At 42.2% G+C, this 20419-nt stretch overlaps 1 protein-coding gene across 10 annotated transcripts in view; it reads right to left on the bottom strand.

Moving 5' to 3' along the window:
• Positions 1 to 12389: 12389 nt before the first annotated feature.
• Positions 12390 to 20419, bottom strand: part of cacna1ab (calcium channel, voltage-dependent, P/Q type, alpha 1A subunit, b) — a 148514-nt gene continuing 140484 nt past the window's right edge. For 9 of the 10 annotated variants that reach the window (XM_086294826.1, XM_086294832.1, XM_086294834.1 and 6 more), the window contains 3 exons: positions 17182 to 17374; positions 14474 to 14712; positions 12390 to 13299 (listed from right to left, as the gene is read on the bottom strand). In XM_086294826.1, the coding sequence (XP_086150952.1) occupies positions 12571 to 13299; positions 14474 to 14712; positions 17182 to 17374 (1161 nt within the window). In that variant the 3' untranslated portion in view covers positions 12390 to 12570. The remainder of the gene's footprint in view (positions 13300 to 14473; positions 14713 to 17181; positions 17375 to 20419) is intronic. The other variant, XM_086294836.1, reaches the window with a different exon arrangement.

Raw genomic sequence — 20419 nt, 5'->3', positions numbered from 1 at the left:
ATTTTTTTTTTTTAATGTTTCTGCGATGAAAGGGTGAAGCATCAAGCAATTAAGAGATCATATGAGCCATATGAGTAATTCAAAGACAGGATTTTTGGGGGAAATTACCTTCCCAAAACTTGTCATGACTTTTTAAACACTTCATTGTCCTCCAAAACCCCCCTGCTGAACAAACTGAAGAAAGTTCTTTGAACAGGGAGTCCCGCTCTGTCAAAATGTGGTTAGTGAGTGGCCTTGGGCTTCTCCAGAGAGGAGAAGGAGGAGGAAGTAGTTAGGAGTTGCGGCTCTGTGCGTGTGATTGCTCGATGAGTCCATGTTAAAAGGCTGTGAACACATGATATCCCGCTCTATTAGTGCTGACTGATATGTTTCATTAAAGCAGAGGAACTATGAGCATGAATGAGTAAGATAGCCTGTGTGTGTTTGTGTGTGTGCGTGTGTGTTTGCGTGTGCGTGCGTGTGTGTGCGTGTGTGTGTGCGTGCGTACGTCTGGCAGCAGCAGAGCTGGCAGAGATGGGAAATGATGCCGACGGGCAACACATTGTGTAGGAGGAGTCTATTTTAAGACTGCAGGAGAAGGACAAAGCGCTCTAATGTATCTGGCCTTGTGTGACTGTGTGTGTGTGTGTGTTTGATGCAGTAGGCAGGCTAATGGCCTGTGGGTATGCTTTAAGTGTCCTTAAAGCACACAGATCATTGTATCTTTTCATAAAAATCTAATTAAGACGCAACTCTTCTCATGTTTTTAGTCTATTTGGGTATCTGTCACGTGCCACCCAGTGAATATTAGTGTGTGTGTGTGTGTGTGTGTGTGGGAGGAGGTGGAAGACATCCATGTGAGTGGAGACGCAGGCAGACAGAGAGGATGAGGAAGGATAGATGTGAGAAGAAGGATGGCTCCAGGAAGAGGCATTCAGAGAGACGAAGGGAGGAGGGATGTCAATAAAACGTGACTCCGTGGGGAGGAGGGGAGCGTAGGACACAGCAAAGGCTGCATGTGTGCGAACATGTAGGTGTGTATGTTTGTGTGTCTTCCACGGCTGCCATCAGTGACGTAGTGCCAGACGTAGACAGAGAGTGGGAGGAGGAACAGGAGGGAGGCACTCTGGGGACGCTCGGTGAGGGGGCGTTTGATTTCAACATGCTTCAAATTCCTAAATAGAGAGGCAGCTTTTTTTTTCAGGGTAATCACACCTGTGATGAGCTGGCTGCATACATGGACCACTTTTTCATTCACTAACTCGCTCATCCATTCAGGGATCTAGTTTGCAGGAGATACTCAGGAACATCTCAGTGACGTATATATTATCACACTGATAGTGATTAAAGTGACAGCAGTGATGAGATGGTAGTAAATCAAGCCCTCTCCAGGTTCTACAGTGAAATGAAGCTAATATAGAGAAAAAAGAGAATCTGAAAAGAATGACTCATTAAGAGATAGAATTTGGATGACAGATGCTGTTGAATCATTGCAGTTTAATTGCTTAGCAATTGCAAAACTCTAAATTTCTAATATTGTGCAATAAATCTGCCTGTTTGTTTGTCTGTTTGTTTGTTTGTTTGTTTGTTTGTCCGGAAACTCCTCACGTATGATCCGGATCTGCGCAACCAAAGCTGGCACAGGGTGCTTCACAGATCTCTGAAGGTTCTTATCGATATCAGATCATGTTGCCTAGCAATCACCTACCAACAGGCCAAACTGACTTATTTGTAGCATTTATGCACCTATAACATATTCAAGAGAGTAACGACTAATTTATATCTGGAAAAGTTGAATTTTACACGATATATTGTAATGATTTCAATGAATAATAATATGCCATGAAGTTGCCTAGGAACCACCTAACAATGGGCAAAATTACCTGTTTTTTGCCAGGGCAATGGGGCTGTGACCCAGCATTTTGAGTTTATTATGTATGTCTGATTTCTTATGATGTAATGGTAATTTCTAGTGTTATTATTAGTGTGTCTTAGTTAGGTTTGGTTTCATCCACGCTCCCTTGTTTATGTGTAATTTTCGGTTTCCTGTGTAAGTTTGTCCTTTATGTGTGATTTTTAGTTACGTATGTGCCTCGTTTCCCTTTATCTGTTTCACGTTCCTCTAGTGTATCAGTCCTTCTCCCCAGACTGTTATGTGTTTCCTGTCTGTGTTTTCCAAGTCATATTGTCAAGCTCGTGTTGTCACAGTTTTCATCTCATTATGTTTCCTGTTTTATTTTTACGTTCTTGTGTTTCCATGTTCAGTGTGTTTAGTTTTGCTTCCCCTGTATCATCATTCATTTGTGTCAGCTGTGTTTCCCATGTGTTTCTACTTCCCTTGTTACTCTTCTAAGTATACATGTCCTCTGTCTGCCTTTATTCACTTTCATGTTTTTTTCAACTTCATGTTTTGTTCTTTGTCTCTTGTGTTTAGCATTTAGTTTTTCCCAGTTTAGTTCTAGTTAGTTTTGCCTCAGTGTGGATCGGCCTTTTGTTTTGTACTTTCTCCCAGCCACAAATAAACAGCTCGCCTTTTGTTAGATTATAGTTTGATTCCAAGTGTCTGTATTTGGGTCATTTCATAGCTAACAGCATGAAAAGATTATAATCATTATATTAACACTTACATTTATAGCTGCTTAGATTATAAATGACCACAATGTAGACATGAATGCTCAAAGTAATTTTTGCTGTGAGAAAGATTTTTCCTCTTTTGTATCTTTCTCCCACTTAAGTGTTTCAGTTCATCAAATCATTTCTATCATTACACTTAATACAAAATACAGTTTTTAAGTGAGGATTTCATTTCTCAAGGGAGAAAAGCTATCCAAAGCTATGTGGTCTTGTGTGAAAATATAAGTTGTGTGAGCGTAAATAAATCCCACAAACTTAGTTTCCCTGATACTGTTTGTTGCTTTTAAACTAAATGCAGATTAAGTAAAAGTTTCACCACATCATTCCTGCTGTTTCACTGTGAGCACGTGTGTCTGCTGTCATCCTGTTAGTGTGTAACACTGTATTATTCACATATTACTCTGTCATACCAAGTTGCTCTGATCTTGTGACGCCTGTTTCTGTCTTCTTGCTGTGACACTGTGAATAAAGTAGACAGCTGGTACAAACTAACATAAATGGTTTAAAAATGCATATAATAGTTTAAAATTGTTGTACTGACTTTTCTAAAACATTGTTCTGTCATCCATAATTTGGTTTAGTAATGAAACAGTACAAGAAGAAGAGCCACTGGTTACAGTGCTCACTGTCCCCGTATTTAAATCACCACACAATTTATTTACTCCTGTTACATGTGATCGTACAACATACGTCCTGAAAGTTCAGAAAACTCTCGCACGGACAGAGTAATTCATCTGTTGTTCTTCTCGGGATCTGGAAGCTAAAGGTTTAACCCTGAGTTGTCACGTGCCTCATTTATTTGGTGTTTTTTCATAATGAGAATCAATGACGTCTAAGTCCTCAGGTAAATTTAAAGAAAAAGTTAACGGAGAGCAATCTCTCAGTAAGAAAAAGAATCATGACAGATAGCTATTCCTATATGAACTGGGTAATGTCTTTGGATCCCACATCATTTGATGGAAATGAAAAGTATTGAGCTACAGGGGGCTGAATGGAAAGACAACCTGAAAATCAAAGTGACAACAGCTTTTTTTTTGTTTTTGAGCAGTGTAAATGACTCTGCTCCCAGCACGCCTGCTCATGTTTCTCATTGGTCATATGGTACCAGCACCTCCTCGTAAACAGATGGGTGATTTTTTCTTATCTTAATGAGATCTTAACAATTCACTTTGAGATGACAAAGTAAAAGAAGGCAGGCAAGTGTTTTGGGAGGATGTCTGGGCAAGGTTAGGTGGAGTCTACAGCAGCTAGCAACAAGAATAAATAAATAAATAAAAGTGGCACAAATATTTATCAAGACTTTTAACTAGCAGACACTATGAACTCATCCAGAAAGTATTTATTGCACTCATGAATCAGGGAAGGCAGAAAGTTGTTTTTTACAGACTTCTTTGCAAGTTGACTTTTATTTTAACACAAGAAGAGGCACCCTGCAGGCCATTAGAAATACTGCAGAGTAAAATGTAAGTAATGGTCATCCTTTATTTCCAGTTTGTGACTGTAGCATTTGGATTTGCGTTCAAGTTTGCAGAACATCACAATAAGCTTCTCCGAACAACCGAAATCTATTTACATGCATTTTCCATGTGATCAATTCCAATGAGAGTTTGTTCAGTCTTGTATTGATTTCAGTGAGTCCACCTACAGTTCTTTGTGGAGCTAAAACAAGCTATTTCACATCTGTTATCACACCAACTGTGATTAGATTATGTGTACTCTGATTCGTCAGCGGTGTCACGGTGTGTGGCATCAATGAAGCAGACAGGAGGATGGTTAGAATGCATTCTCTCTGGTTTATTCAGGTTCTTTAGGAAGAGTTCTGTTTGAAATTACAAAATGCACTGGTAGAAACAGCAGAGATAGAGAAAGAAACAGGGAGAGAAAGAGATGGTCAGAGAAAGTGAGAAAGAGAGAGGAAGAGAGAAAGAAGGGAATTCATAAACGGGAATAACATCACCAGATTCAGGTTCAGGCAGCTCTTTACTCTCAAAGGGATTGTTTATCATCCAGGAAAAGTTTAGTATTCCTTCTCCCCCCTTTTTAAAATCTTTTTTCTCTCTCTTTTTTCTTGTAATGTTATTTTAAGTGTTATCTATCCTTCTTACCCCATGGATACCCTCCCTCCCTCCCCGTGAAATAACTGGCAAATATAAGAAACAAACATTCTTTGATTTTATCATCAAAGTCATTTCCATTTTTTTTGTTAGCATGATTTTGTTTTTCCGTTTTTTTATTTGTGTTTTTTTTTATTTTTGTTTTTAAAAATAGAAGAAAAAAGAAACACATTGCTCTTAAAAACATCTATCTATCTATATATATATATTTTACATATATATACTTTTTCTTTATATTTAATATATTTTTTTTAATTCCTGAAGTTGACTTGTTACCCAACATAGTGGCATGCACATTGCACATGCAAATCTGTAATTAAATACTTCTCTTTTATCTTAAATTGCCATGTATGATTATATTTTTATCTTTTTTTTCCACCCCGACTTGCTGTATGGTTTTCTACTGTGGCACTGGTTTTGGTTCTACTGGGTCGAGGGTCGGATGGCGTGCGTGGCGATGGATGGCTGGTGGCTGCTCCAGAGAGATTCCCAGCTTTGCATCTCAGCGCTGACAAAGCGTTTTAATCGGCTGGTATTCGGATCCCTTGAAGTCAGATTGAACCCTTTGTTTTTTAACAGTTGATGGAGGGCTGTGTAACTGGAGAAGGTCACTCTGACACCTTTAACTCCTTCTGTTTGGCTCGGTGTGACTGTTCCACCAGCTGTTGCCTAACTGTCACAAAGCAGCAGATTAAACATCTCTAGTGGCTTGAACATGACGTAATAGCTCGTTTGCTGCATCACTAATATTCCCTAAACTGGTTAAAGGGATTCAGAGTCTTCTTCACAAGAACATATTTAACAGTATTTTCTAACCTACAAAACAGTCCAGTTTTGGGATCTATCAGCCTGCAGTGTCTGACGTTGAGAGCAAAAAGCAAAAAAGAAATCGAATCTTCTGGAGGCAACTCTTCTCTGGTGAGCTGATGGCGATGCAAACAAACAGAGAGCACAGAGATGGTGAGGGAAGAATGAAGGACATGGATGGAAACAGTGGGGAGCTTGCTTGAGGGTTGCAGCGGCTACAGCAAGAGGCATTTCACCCGTGTTTCTGAAGAATCGATTTACTGATTGGATTAGGGAACCAGGCAGGTGTCATGCTTTTGCATTAATAACTCTCTCCTTCAGTGTAAATGTAAAGACCTTATCTGCTAAAGAGATTATCGATACGTTAAATGCAGTTTAATCTGCTAACATACAATGTAAGGGTTTGCCGGGCTGTATTTGCTGTTCTTCTGTTTCCTTGAGGTGAGAAACTGATCACTGAGAATGGTTTCTTTTCTCACTGCTGATCAGATGAGCTCATCTGAGTTACAAATTATTCATCTAAGTGAATAAATTCAGCCCCAACACCTGCCAGGCTCCACGAGGAACTGAGCAAGGCGCACACGCGGCAGACAGACGCCTCCAAACCAAAAATGCGCACACAAGCATCAACTCACTCAACCGATCTACACGGGCGTTTCACAATGAGCGATGACTGTGAAAGCTCAATCCCACCACCTTGCGTTCACGGGTGGTATGACACGATGAGGGAGGGCGAGGGGACGGAGGGAGAAGAGAAGCGACACGAGTGTAGAATGAATGGAGATCTGATGAACACAGAGAGTTTTTCCACAAACTTTATGGATTGTATACACAAGAATTACAGAGGCAATATACACATTAGATGGCATCGGAGAGAGAGACGATGGGTGACACATGTGACATGATGATCTACCGAGCCCCACCCCATCCCCACCCACCCCTTACAAATACAAACACGCACACACACACCCTCCACACCATCCTTACCAATGGGCAATGAGGACGCTAAAACGTAATGTGTGTGCGCTGTGAATATCTCAGATGAAGAAATCATCTTAGTGTCCTGTACAGTGTAAGGCACTGAGGATTACCTTCTGTAGCCGATGGTGCCAGGACACACACACACTCACACACACACTAATAAACGGACGAATGCATGCAAACCCAGTCCCGTATCTTCTCACATGTACACACACACACAGTTAGTGCTGAAACGATTAGTCGATTATAGAGACAGCCAACGCAACCTTCCAAAACCATTTACTACTTTAGACTTACTTATTTAACTTGAACCAAACTTGACTGTTATTTTATTCCTTTCAAATAAAGACCGGGCTCATTAATGAACACTAATGGGAAAATGTGTTTTCAATGCTTGTAATCCACATAACAACAAACCTGCACTTTAACAGGAACTCTTAAGCCATTGCCAAAAATCTTAGAAGCTTGAAGTGATTTTTATTAGAAAAAAGCTATTAGTCAATCAGATATTCACTGGCAACAGTATTGATACCAGCGGTGCCGTGTTGGCCTCCCCCAGCTGACACTGAACTTCACACACTAGCAGACAACTCAACAGCTGAAGGAGATAACGCTCATAACTCTGAACAACAATGTCGTATTTTTTGCACACGTTCGCACAACTTAAAAGTACTTTTGCTGTTGATGTTTCTTTTTTAAAATATTCTCTCACTTTTCCCTGTGGTATTGACATTGGTTCTGAGGATTTTCCATGGCGTCAGTATTGACTTTTAAATTCTAGTATCGTGACAAACCTGATACGTATATGTATAATAATGACAAGGCTTAGCGATTAATCACACAAATCGATTTCAGCACTAAACACACTTGGACGCCACTCGAAACACCTGCTCAGTCATATACACTCACACACTGTCACAGACATCACAAACAGAGGAAATGTCTCCTTATGGCAGCAGTAGCCCCGCCTTCCTCACAGCGGGACAAAGCGTGGATGGGTTGACGGTGGAAAACATGGCTTCTGAGGATGAGTCTGAAAAGTGGTCCAGTGCCATTGTGAAATTGTGTAAAACATCTCTATGACCTCTGCTGCTGCTGCTCCCTGTCCTCCCCTCCCCCAAACTCCCCCCTCCATCCCCTGGAGTCACCAAAACCTCTAAGAAATTGCCTTCGGCCCCTCCCACCCGTCCCTCCCCTGCCTTGCTCTTGACCCCCCTTACACACACACACGCATGCACACATTTAGTGCTGTACAAAGGGGAGACCACAGAGTGGCTTCAGCTACATAAGCACAACTTTTGGCAGCACTACTGTACATTAAACCCCACGGTGTACTGTTTCTTCTTCTTCTTCTTTTTTTTTTAAAGAGAGCCCTTATTTCTGTGTTTTCGAAACGTTGCCTCACGACTGACCCGCTGACACAATTTCACAGCCAACTGAGCGGATGGGTTGGTGCATCTGTTCGGTTTTCCTTTATCCCACAAGGAAGAAGAAAATCCAGAAATGATTAGTCACACATTTAGAAAGGTGACAGAAGCCAGAGGTGAAGATGCGAAGGAGATGTGGAGAGAAGTGATGACTGAGCAAAAAACCTTGCAGACCCTCCCCTCCCTCCCCAATCCTGTGCAAAACAAAGAGAAACACCCACAAAAACTAATAAAGATCAAATGCTCACTGATCTTTTATCGTCGAACGGTGTTTGTTTTTGGAAATGCTCACACACAACATGCTTTCACAAAAGGGCAGTGTTGTGTGTCGGCCATTTTGGATCTGCTGTTACAATTCTGGACAAGCGAGTGGTGTCATGGAGCCAAAATGGAGGTGGCTTTTTAATGCCTGCCTGTCAACAGTGTGGCGTGTCGGCAGGCTGTTGACGGAGAGGAGTCGGTGTATAATGTGCTAGTGAAAGCAGAAAGGTGGGGTTACCGTTCCAACCTCTGACACCACACCAGGTAAAACCATACAATAACTCAATCTGACGCCTGCGTGTTGTCGTGTAGCTGACTCTTTGTTATGTTTTCTATCTAGCTACCTAACTCTAGAGGGACCTGAGAAGTAAGCAAACTGCCGTGCACCTCTGTGAAACTCTCACTACACCGCCTGAAACTGGACCCAGGACATCTCCGGGATGGACACGAGATGGTGCCACACCATAGCCAAGAGGGCTAGCCAGTTAGCAGGATCCTGAAATGATGGTCATTTTAGTCTGTAGAGGCCAAAACCTCAAGGCTTTGATTCCAACTGTGTGGATCTCTTAGGATTTTGGCAACTTTTACAAAAATCTGTATGTCTGAATGGGAGTTTTAAAGTTGTCCGTCCCACTCTGGATGCGATGTGGCTTTCCTGCTTCGAGTCTAGCCTTTTGACCGTTTCCTCACTGTGGCCCAGTTTTAAAGTCACCACTCTCCCCATTTCTATGCTAGTATGGGCGCCAGTGGGACTCAACTTTTAAGGCGTAGTGTGGATGATCTCATCTACTACAGTGGGTTAAGGGTTGAGGGGGGTGAGCGATGGACAAGATGGGGCATGACAAATTTGACTCGGATACAGAAGGCACTGTGGCTCTGTAGGGGGCTTTGGGGAACATTCCCCACCTGCCGTAACCTCTTGATTGTAGGTGAGGACAGAAAGGGGGTTTCGTGTTATGCGCCCCTTCATGCCCACCAAGCAAATGAACAGTTAACAAAAAACAACCACCCCCCCAATCCACATCTTTCCTACGCAATGCTCAACTACTAGGCCTGGAGGCAACACATCTTTTGGAGAGAATAGAAATTTGTGGAGGAAAAAAGGGAATCGTCATCAGGAGGAGGGAGGGAAAAAGACAGCTACAGAGGTACATGAACTGTGGGGGTGTGATGTCATGTGAAGTCTGGGGAAAAAAACATCGGTGCCAGTGTTCACATTTTCTCAGATCTGCATGTTCCCGTTTCCTCGGCCTGTTTTACAGAACCACTGCGTCGTAGGTTCACCTTTTTGAAGTAATATGATGAGGATGCCTATGAGGTCTGCATAGAGTCAACACGTGGACTGGGGTTTGTTTTCTGGCTTTTGCAAACAGCGCGAGGTTTTAAGAGTAGCTCGATTCTTTGACTTCTTTGTGAGCATGATCGGTATGCAAAATAAATATTTATCTGAAACTCTAATTATACTCTGTTGTCTATAACTACATCTACGATATCATATCTAGGTTTATCTGTAGGTAATCAACTATATTTATCTATACTTTATCATTTTGTCCTAGAGTTATTGAATATTCAATAAGTGTTATCCCTCATAACAATAAGGATGAAATATTATTAGTCCTAAGTGTTTCTGTCCTGAACCTTCAGCATCACTCTCTACCAAGCTGAAAGAACAGACGTCAAATGGACAGCAAAAGAAGGATAAATTAGGGAAAAGAAGGTCGGTGGATACTGAGGTTGGTTTTGGCAGGGAATGGTTTGCTACAACCGTATGTGACTGAACTGGGATGACTAGTTGACTCTGGTTAGCCAGACCTGAGAGAAGGGGTTGTAGGGTGGGGTGGATGGTCAGCATTGGCGCAGACAAGCAAGCGGAAGGGCGGACTGACAAACAGATATTGTCTCTCGGGCTGCATCCATGTTTCCTGCGAAACACAAGGACTTAACATATTTATCTTGCAAAGATATAAGGTAAAGATCAGCTTTGACTCCTGATCTTGAAACTAGGATGTGGCTCAGAGACTGTCCTGTAGACAGGAAAGGTAGGGCCAATAACATAATATGTTTATCACTGCCCCCTGGTGGCAAAAATACTGACCGACACCAACACTGTACCACTAATACTGTGCTGTTCTCACTACAAAACTGCAGAGCCCAACAGATTGAAAAGCTTTTTTTGGCAGCAAGTGGGAGAATTCAATCTCAGTAGAACTTTTAACTCGGTAAAATGACCTTTTCTGAGCACCTCTTAAGCGTGAAGAGAAGACAAAGTTTTCACGGCTCTCAATAAATTGTCCTACCTCTGACTCTGAACCTAAATTACTGATCTTTGGGTTGGCTTGACAGAGTTCTGACCCCTTTTGAACCACTTCAGGTCAGATAACTGAGAGTCCATCTGACCTCCAAATCCACCATTCCAGAGAGAAAAAAGTGTGTCTTTAAAGATTTGCATTATAGCACACAATGCTGCTCAGGAAGAGTTCCCAAGCCGCAGTTGACTTGAAACATTGCAGCAAGGCATCAGGAACCCGATAAACATCATTGAACGGGGGAATAATAACATAATGGATGTAAACAGGATGAACATAGCATACACAGCATAACTCCAAATAACATGACAACAAATCTACAGCAACAATTCAACCAATCATCACCATTATCATCATCATTGTCACCATCATTTTGCATTGACATTGATATCATTATTCATAAAAGTGTCATCATTAACAATAATAAATAAAGTGTGTTAGAGGTTCGCTTCTCCATGCCCTTTCTCCCTCTTGTTTCTCAAGTGCAGACAGAAACTTTAAGGTGCTCCTTGTCTTCTAACAGGTTGCAGTAACAGAGCTTTGGGCAGAAACGGAGACAAATAAAATACCCAACTGTCAAAACCTGCTTCAGGTACAAAGAAACCACAAAACAACATTTCTGCTGAGATCTGAGAGAGAAAGAAAGAGCTGGAAAGAAGGGAGCTTCTTTTGTAAACCTAAATGCAAAGTTTCCTACAAAGCCCCCCAGGTCCCACCCACACCAGTTAGATTTCCACTCTAATATGTATTTAATCAGTCATGCAGGTTTCCATCAAATTTTGAGCTCTGAAAAAGATCAAAGGAGGCTGAGCGAATGCAACAGAAGAACCAAGCTCCAATGTCCTAAGAAGAACAAGAAGTAAACGACAGAAGAAATACTGAAGAAATTAGTCTTTTTTTCCCATCCCTCCTTTCCTCTCCTCCGCCCTATTCAACTGTGTGATGTCATTTCCTGTCGGGTCATCCTCTGTTGAGTAACAGAGAGGGAAGGGGCTTGACAAAGTGTCCGACTCCCTTTCTCTAGTTACCTGAGCCCAGCCCACAAGTGCAAGTGAACAGGAAGTGAGCCCACACTGTGGCTCTCCCCCCTGCCACCACTATTACTACTACTACTACTACTATCACCACCATCTGCTGGACAGGAAGTGATGTCACATCAGTTCCATCAGCACTATGCGAGTCCTTAACAGTAAACAGAGATGATAAAACTCATCAAATATCAGCCAGCGCTGTGATTGGCTGGTTTTTGCAGTATAGGCGGAGCTTCCTGGTTCTGTCAGTTGGACAGGAAAAAGGTTCTAGATAAAGTGGTTGTTCTCCCTTTTTTTTCTTTTCAGTGTTTGTCATGTAAAGTTTCACTGTGTTCTTCATTGTTCAAGTTTGATTTTCTGGAGGCATAGCTTGGCATGTAAGGGTTGGGGGGGTCCTGGCTTTTTATTAATTGATGTATCTTTAAACATATCAGTCTAGGAGCAGAGTCTAAGCGGCGGACTCTGTGTTCCAGCTCATTTTCAGGCTTTTACAGTAGCAGTCTGGCCAGAGACAAATAGCACACGTCTAGCAAATCTAAGCAATCAGGCATCAGTCTGAGAGAAGTGCTTTTAGGCCTCATAACATCGCACTTGAATAACCTCGTGCTCCTCCCTTGCTTGCACTCCCACACCTCTCTTTTCCTCCTGCAGCCAGGTCTTGATGATCAAGGCTGATTCTGGGAAGTGTAGTTCTGAGATTGAAAGAAGCAGAGGTAAACTGTGTCCAGGCCTTGGCGGTCCCTTTTTCTTTTTTACCCATATGCTGCTCTGCCACTCATTTGAGTATTACACAAAATGTGTAAAAGGCTTTTCTGCTGCCCCCCCCCCCCCTCCCCTCCACCCCTTCCACTCGTTCATAGTCTGAGAGCTGAAGGTAGAGGGTTTTGAGGGTATCCAACCCCTCCCACCACTCTGTTTAGTTTTTTGTTTTTGTTTGTTTTTTCTTTTAGTCTACATATCCAAGGCCAGAGCACTGGAGACTGCTGTTCTTCTTCTCCTCTCCTGCCATATCCCAAGCTCTTTATGGTTGCTAGCACCAGTCATCCTCATCCGTCTCACTATAAGGTTCATGCAGGCCCTTGCGGGGCCCTCTGGCATGGGCAGGCCGGTGGTGTGGGTGGGGTGGCACCCCTGGTGTTCCCCGTCGGTGTGGGGAAGGTGAAGATGAGCGGTAACCATTGGGTACCCTGCGTGGATGCGGTTGAGGGGGTGGAGGAGGCCCGTGGCGGGCAGTCCTAGGTGAACGTGGGTGTGGGTGAGGATTTCCTCCATGTGGGTGAGGGTTGCCGTGGGAGAGGCTCTGCTCGTAGGCGGGAGGCTCGTGGTGACGCTCATACTCATAATCTCTCTCGTAGAAGGGCCCGTCACACTCCAGGCTGTCCCCGGGTGGAGGCCCGCTCCAGCGGCTTCGGTGAGGCGACCTGGGTGAGCCGTGGAGGGGCGAGCGTGGGGACTGGTGCCTAGGGGAGCGTGGCGAACCATGCCGGGATGAAGAGCCCCCGTGGTGGGGAGAGGCGTGGCGTGACGGGGGTCGGTGGTGGTAGCCTCTGTCATGGTCTGGAGGGGAGAAGTGTCGTGGAGAGGGTGAACGCAGGCGACCTGGCCCTGGGGGGCCATAGCCAGGCTTGCGGACCGCGGGGGAGTAGGTGACATGTGGGCGTGGGACTGCAGGGGTCTGAGGCAACTGGCGGCGGCCTCTCCTTGGAGTGCTGGTCCCCGAGGTAGAGGGAACCGGGCTGCCGCTCACCGAACTACTGCCCTACAGCAAAATGTAAACAAGGAAAATCAAAACGCACCACAACAATAACAACAGAGACCAGAATAGAGCAGAACGGAGGTGAGATAGATAGACAGAAAGAAAGAGAGATAGATGGATAGAAAGATGGATACATAGACACCATTAAAAATCATCCAAAAACATAGTGATGAAGCAAAAAATTGACATCAAGAAGCCACATGTCACATTGAAGAAAAATGGACAGAGAAATGGTGACAAAGAAAAAAAAGCATAACAGAAAAAAGAGAGATTGATATCCATAAATAGAAGTGTGGAAATAACCTTTTGTGAACTCTTACTGGAGATTAAGGGTCACAATATATGTGAAATGATTAACTACTGTCCTCAAATCATAATAAGAAGATCCAAGTACATCAAAATATAGATCTAAGACAAAAACAGGTCATACCATACTATAATTGCATGTTTACACTGGTGCTTGAGACTTTGTGTACTCTTTTCTATATTTCTGCAAAAATGAAATTAAAACTTTTTGTTTTTAATATCAGCCCTAAAAGCAGATCCTGCAAATGTGAAGTATTCTACTTTGACTCTTCCCAATGTTACTTGGCTGTCAATAAATAGTACCTGAACCTGTTAGCCAGTAATTATTTTTTTAAACTGATCATCTCAAAGTATTTGCAGAAGTACATCGTTCAGGGCAAAAGAGGGTGAGTTGTTGATGTTCATTAGGCTGGAAATGTTACAGAACTATTTCTGAAGATATTGGATTTCATCAACCCACAGTTAGACACACTGTCTTTAAAGAATGAATTTCAGGACCACTATTATCCTCCCCAGGAGTGGTCGGCCAAAGGGATCGGCTGGGAGCTCACAAAAGAAGACTGGGTAACTTTTAAGCAGTAAAAAGCCATCCCGACATTACTGCATTCCAGCATAAGGACCTTATCCTATCTGTGAAACCGGGTGCTGACAGGATCATGTAGTAGGCCTTTTCTGATGTCCTATTAATGCCACCAAAATAAAAATCAACAGATCAAGTCATCTGTCTGTGAACTGAAGCTCAAGAGAAAGTGTCTCGTGCTTATGCAGAAATAGAGAAAATCTCAAACAATCCAAAATGCTCCCGATGAGACATTCTATAAAGAAATTAAACAGCTGAACCTTGACAATAATCTTTGCTTTTGGAGCCCACCTGTCTGTGACCTCGTCCGTCAGGCCCCTCGCTGGGTGACCGGGACCAGTGACGGTCGTGGGGATGCCTGTGGGAGTAGTCGTGGCGGTCGTGGCCGTACCGCTCCTTGTCCATGGAGCCGTGATGATGGTGATGGTGATGGTGGTGACGACGGTCCTTGGTCCGGCCACGGTCCCGCTCGCGCTCCTTGGGCGGCAGATCACCTGACTGTGTGGTGGTGCTGAGGTCTGTGCCCAGGCCTGGCAAAGAGACGTCTCAGTTTACATTTAAACCAATAATTTTATTATCCTTGAGAACATATTAACAAAAATTCTACTCAAAGATATTCTTAATTCTCAAGAAGTCTTTATCCACTTGATTAACACAATAAACTTTCCATGTTTACTGTAAAGCTAAAGTTCTTAAAACTGCAAAAACATGCAAGAAGAAAATCTACTCCAGTTGTGCAGTCAAATGCAGAACATCTCCACTCCAGAATCGATGTGGCAGAGCAGAGGATTCTCCATTAGATTAGAGAGCTCTTCAATTATAAAAGGGTTTTAGAGGTTAACTCTGTCAGCGTTGTTGCATTAGTTTTACAGCTGAAGCATGCAATTTGGACTCGCAATTAATGATGAAGTGGGCTGTCTGCTTTATGCAATGTTCTTTTTAAGGACTTCTCTGTGCCAAGATTTGAATTGCACTAATATTTGTGAATATGATGATCTGTAAATGTATGTTGACTTAGGTAAATGGAGTAACTGCTGCTGAATTACTCTTGACCTGGCTGCAAACAACACTGCACGCAGTACTATATGTAGAAGTTTCTAAATGTCCATATGTTGCAATCTTAAAAGGTACTATCAAGGTACTATTTTGTCAGAAAGCAATTGCAAGTAGTTGCAGTCACCATCTGGTCACCCAGAGGTTCATTGGGCTTTACTCTGAATCGCTCAGTGACCACTTTCGATCATGAGGTGATTATACAGGTTGCATGGTGGGAGACAACCTGTCTCCAAACAATTATGGTCCTTCTAGGACTAACTAGAACCACTGATTGGTGAAGGTTTGTAAACCATTACCATCTAATGCATAAATGCAGTGTTAACGGATCGCAATTATGTGCAAAACACATCTGTCACATGATCTTTGCAATAGGAGACTCAGCTGATTGTATTTCGGTTCTATTCCTTTATAAAAGCAAGGTTGCTGAGTCAATTTGCAATTAAACCATTGCCCAATAATGGACCTAGCAACTAGGTCACTATTTGTGGAAGAATTTCTGAATTTCTGCTTCAAATCTATGAGGTTTGGCTCTGAATGTAAGCAGTTAATGTGAATTTCTGTGCATGTAGAAGGCAACAGCTTTCTGATGCAAAAATGTTAATTTGAAGATGGCAGGTAGTTGCAGACATGGTCACCCTTGTTGAAGTCAAAGGCAGCAAGATTACAAATCCATTGCACACAGTTGCAATAAATTTTTGGACATGTTTTGGTCCTTAAAAACGTAATAAGTTAGATGAAGACAACATCGAACTTGAGGCTAATGTTTAATTTTAAAATATCCATTTGAATCTAAATCAATTCCTATGACCTTCCAGTCCTTAACTTTAGAGAAGGAAGAAGCATGTTTATAGCCTGGTACAAAAAAAACCCACTTTTGATTTCTGTAGCTACTTCCCCTTGACCACAACTATGTTAAGGTTGCCGTGAGTCCTAAAGTATTCTTCTAAGTGATAGGCAGCTAGCTTAGCTGAACTGAGCTTTGACTGCTTATGTGTCTTTTGTAGCATTTTTAACTCACTTATTTTGCAGTTGTGGTTATGTGTACTAGCATATATATTACAAGAAGTCTATGTTACAATTTTTTTGAGTAGATATTCTAATACATTATTTGTATTTCAACATTAATAAGCACCTAGTCTCTGAATACATCTTGCTAACCAAGCTAATGTTACTAACAAATATTGTTACATCAATGACAGCCTTAAATAATAATTGATTTCTCATAGTGTCACAAATCACAAACCAATGGGTATTTTTTTTTATTCAGTCTACTGGTCAAACAAACGTTTCTTATGCTAACATGGCTAACATGCTAAAGTTTAGCATGCGAGGTAGAATTTTCTATTTTTCAGCTAAACCATCTATGATGTAGTATAGCTTAGCATAAAATGCCACATACTAATACAAATGGTAGCCTGTTAGCAAGACTTAAGTTTCTCCTTGTGTAAAGAGACTTGGTGACATGAGAAAACTCCTTTCTTCCAAAGCACAACCTGTGCTTGAATGAAATGACAATAACATATTTTCCAAATTAACTGTGAAGTCTTATGATTTTGTCTACTTATTTCCAAGCCACAGTTTATTTTTCATATAAAAGCAAAGTTAAATCAACAAATAAGTCAAATGCTCATGAACAGCCACAACAAACTTGCCCTATATTTGTGATTGTCCGTGATGCCAATTGTACAACCAATTTACATTATTTAATTTTAACACTAGCCCTCAAATATGGAAAGTTACAGTTTTAGGGATCTTCTCATGGTGTTAAACATGACAGTCTGACCACAGCAATCAAAACACCAGTCAGCTTAGCCACACCATCTGTACGCAGACGATGCACTGCTCTCACACTGAGATTTATGGCTCATCTTTCTTTGGTGAACTGAACACTGGTGCAGATGTTGGTCTGATTTCAAAGGAAATAACCATTCTGAGTTACTCACCCGTGTCCGCGTCGGTGTATCTGGTCAGGGAGCGCTGCGAGGTGCGGTGGCTTCTGTCCCTGCGTCCTCCATGTCTCCCCTCCTCAGACACCACCCTCTCCAGCGAGTAGTCGTCCAGCCTCACGCCCCTGCCTGTACGCCCATGAACTAGGCTGGACGTGGAGCGACGCATCGGACTTGTGTCAGTAATGGTCTGCGAGGATAAAGGAGGCAGAGTAGAAGAAAATACAGAAGAGGGAGATAGAGGCAGATAGAGAAATCATAAGGTAGGGGAGAGAAAGATAAAAAGAAGTGAGATTTAAGGCCTTGGACTGCTGGAGTGGAGTCCGTCCTCATGTCTGAGAAGGACACCAGTCACTTCAGTGACTTTTGCTGAGTATATAACATTATGGTATTGGGCGTATAAGTGCTTTATGATCCAATGCCAACTCTTGATTTAGATGCGTGGTGGTTCAGAACAAGACGGCAATTCAGGATTTCAGAAGGTGCAGTTTGATTTGATAATATGAATATTTGGCTTGTGTGCTGTAGTGTGTGGTGACCTATACAGATCTAAATATGATTTCTGAATAGCCTAATCTGACCCCAGCTAACGGCATTAGCATTCATGTAACTTGAAGGAAAGGACCTGAAATCCCTTAGTATTAAGTCTAAGTATGAAACAACATGTGACACCATGCCTCTTCACCAAAATATGGTGATATGAAACGCACAGATATAAACAGGGAACTCACAGGGAGAGGAGAAAAGGGTAGCGCGACAGAGAACAAGCATGAGGTTGAGCTTTAGAAACCATGCCTCACATGCACAGAGGAGCTATATTGCTTTTCCCCACAGCAGCCATATTTCATTTACATGAAACTCGGGTTGAGATACCAGACAGTCTTTTTATGGTTTGATTTATAATTAAAAACACAAAATGCAAAACTGAAAATTCCACATTACTTGGCATTTCTTAAAAAATGTGTATATATTTATAGCCATGAAAAAGAACAGATTTTATGTAACTTTTGCTTTTCAAACTGGCATATTATAATTAGCTGGATGACATAAATGTCATGCCAGAGGTATGAAACACATGGTAAGGAGAGCCTTAGTCCTCATCATTAATGAGAATGATGCAAAGATGGTGTGGGAAGAAAACATTACGCCAATCTGACAATAGAGCAGCAAGGGTTACATCTTATTCAAAGACTGATCTTGTTTATCACTACATGCATACTTTCTTTCTAAGTATGATCGAATATAAATCAAATATGGACACTCTGCGGATAAGACAATCCATCATTCTAGGCGCTCTGAGCCAGAGCAAAAGCTCTTCAAGAACTCAACAGGAAAATCCTACACTAAAAAAACTACGAGACAAAATGTTTCACTGTCCACTGTCTGTTTGAATAAACAAAATAATAAACAAATATCAAAAGTGAGCTGGTGATGTGATTTACTTCCTGCTCACCATGAAGGGTCATCTACTCATCTCATCTACTCACAGCTGAAATGTGACCTACAACATATATACTGGGACCAGTTCTACATGATTTTCCTGCTGGGTTCATTGTCAGGCTTCTCTGATCAGGAAAAAGACCCTGCCCACACTGTGAACCCCCACAAAGCCTCACATTAACTCGATGATAAAGCAGGTCAGTCTGCAAGCAGCAGGCCAGACAAAGACAAACACAGGAGGATTCTCTGCCCTGAGACGAATGTCACCACTTACAGCAGTCTGTACACAAGCCATGCATGTTCTCTGAGTAGCTGGCAGTACAGAAATATGTACACCCTTAATCCACCCACACACACACACACACACACACACACACACACACACACACACACACACACACACACACACACACACACACACACACACACAGAGAGAAAAACTTGTGTCGGACTTCGAATAGTTTATTTTGACAAAAAGCCTCATTTCTCCATTTTAAATTGATGAGTTTGACAAAACAGCATTTTGTAAAGTAATGTTTTATTGAAGAATAAATAAATATCATTAAAAACCATTAGATATTTACAAAGTTATATTCTTTTCCCCCATTATTTGGACACTACAAAGGCCAAAGCTAATATCAAAAAGTTGCATTGCTACACCCATAAATCGCAGAAACTTTACCTGCTGCCACTTTCATTGTTTTCAACATGGATCTTCAAGTTTCACAGAGAGGATCAAACTCTGTGTCAAACTGACCCACCCTCGACGTAGAGGAGCTCCACCCTTTGTGAGAGCAAGATTTCTGGCTATAATCCAGAGACCAAACAGAACTTTTGAGTGGAAGAGTCCAGCTGTGTCCAAATCTGAAGACGGCACATTAGGTGAGGAGCATGATCAGGAGTATATCTGTCTTTTTTCTTTTAATTTAAAAGGTTGTTCCCCAAGAATATGTCCCAAGAGTCAGACTGTCAAAGCAGAGTTTTAGGGAATGTTCTGAAAATTCTGACTGAGAACAATCAGCACTGGAGTGTGTTTTTGTGAGATGGTACTTTTTTGGCTAGAATAACAATATTTAGTCACTACCGATCCGACTTTCCAAATTTTGACTAGTCTTCCCTGGTTTTTAGTTAGTTTATCAGTCTCTTCTGTGGTCTTATTGTATACCTTTTGAGAGCAGTTGACTCACATTCTTGTAGACATCCAAGCTCTCAGTAAACTAGTCCATTAACGCCTCATCAGGCAGGTTTCTTTCAGTTTTTCATTTTTGTTTCATCCCTAGTTATACTGTTAATTTTGAATTGAAAGCAACTTAATGTAAGGTGCTGAACACAACGCAGCTACATCATGAGCATCACACTCTGCCTTTCATGCCACCTTTTATGCTACTGAACATCAGGCTTTGACTAAAGCAACACCTTGCCTCATTGGCACACCACTTTCTCTCGCATCCACAGTGAGACTTTGCCACGTCATGCATGAGTAATGACATGCCGGCACCCTGCCTATCCCCGGTACTGGCCAACAGTCACATATCAGGGCAGTCCATGCTTTTCATCATACACTGTTGACCCGGTCTGCAGTGATGCAAAGGATTCAAATGCACAGGTAATAGACACACACAGACGAGCACACACAGACGCTGCGTACGAGCTGAACTCCTGTGAAACTCTCACAGGGAGTGAAAACAATGGAGCGCAGAGCGAGCTCAACATGAGCAAACTCGAGAGAGAAAAAGGAAGAAGAAAAAGAGAGACTCAGATAGCTCAAAGAAAAGCCGACAGAAGAGGAAGACAG

Source organism: Aulonocara sp. 'chitande type north' Nkhata Bay, linkage group LG6 (assembly GCF_057382095.1).
Source record: "Aulonocara sp. 'chitande type north' Nkhata Bay isolate Kocher_YH1m ecotype deep benthic linkage group LG6, A_spYH_male_GT1.1, whole genome shotgun sequence".
In the NCBI taxonomy this organism is placed as follows: domain Eukaryota; kingdom Metazoa; phylum Chordata; class Actinopteri; order Cichliformes; family Cichlidae; genus Aulonocara; species Aulonocara sp. 'chitande type north' Nkhata Bay.
The sequence above is the reverse complement of the archived record's forward strand: the minus strand, read 5'-3'. Positions and strand labels throughout refer to the sequence as shown.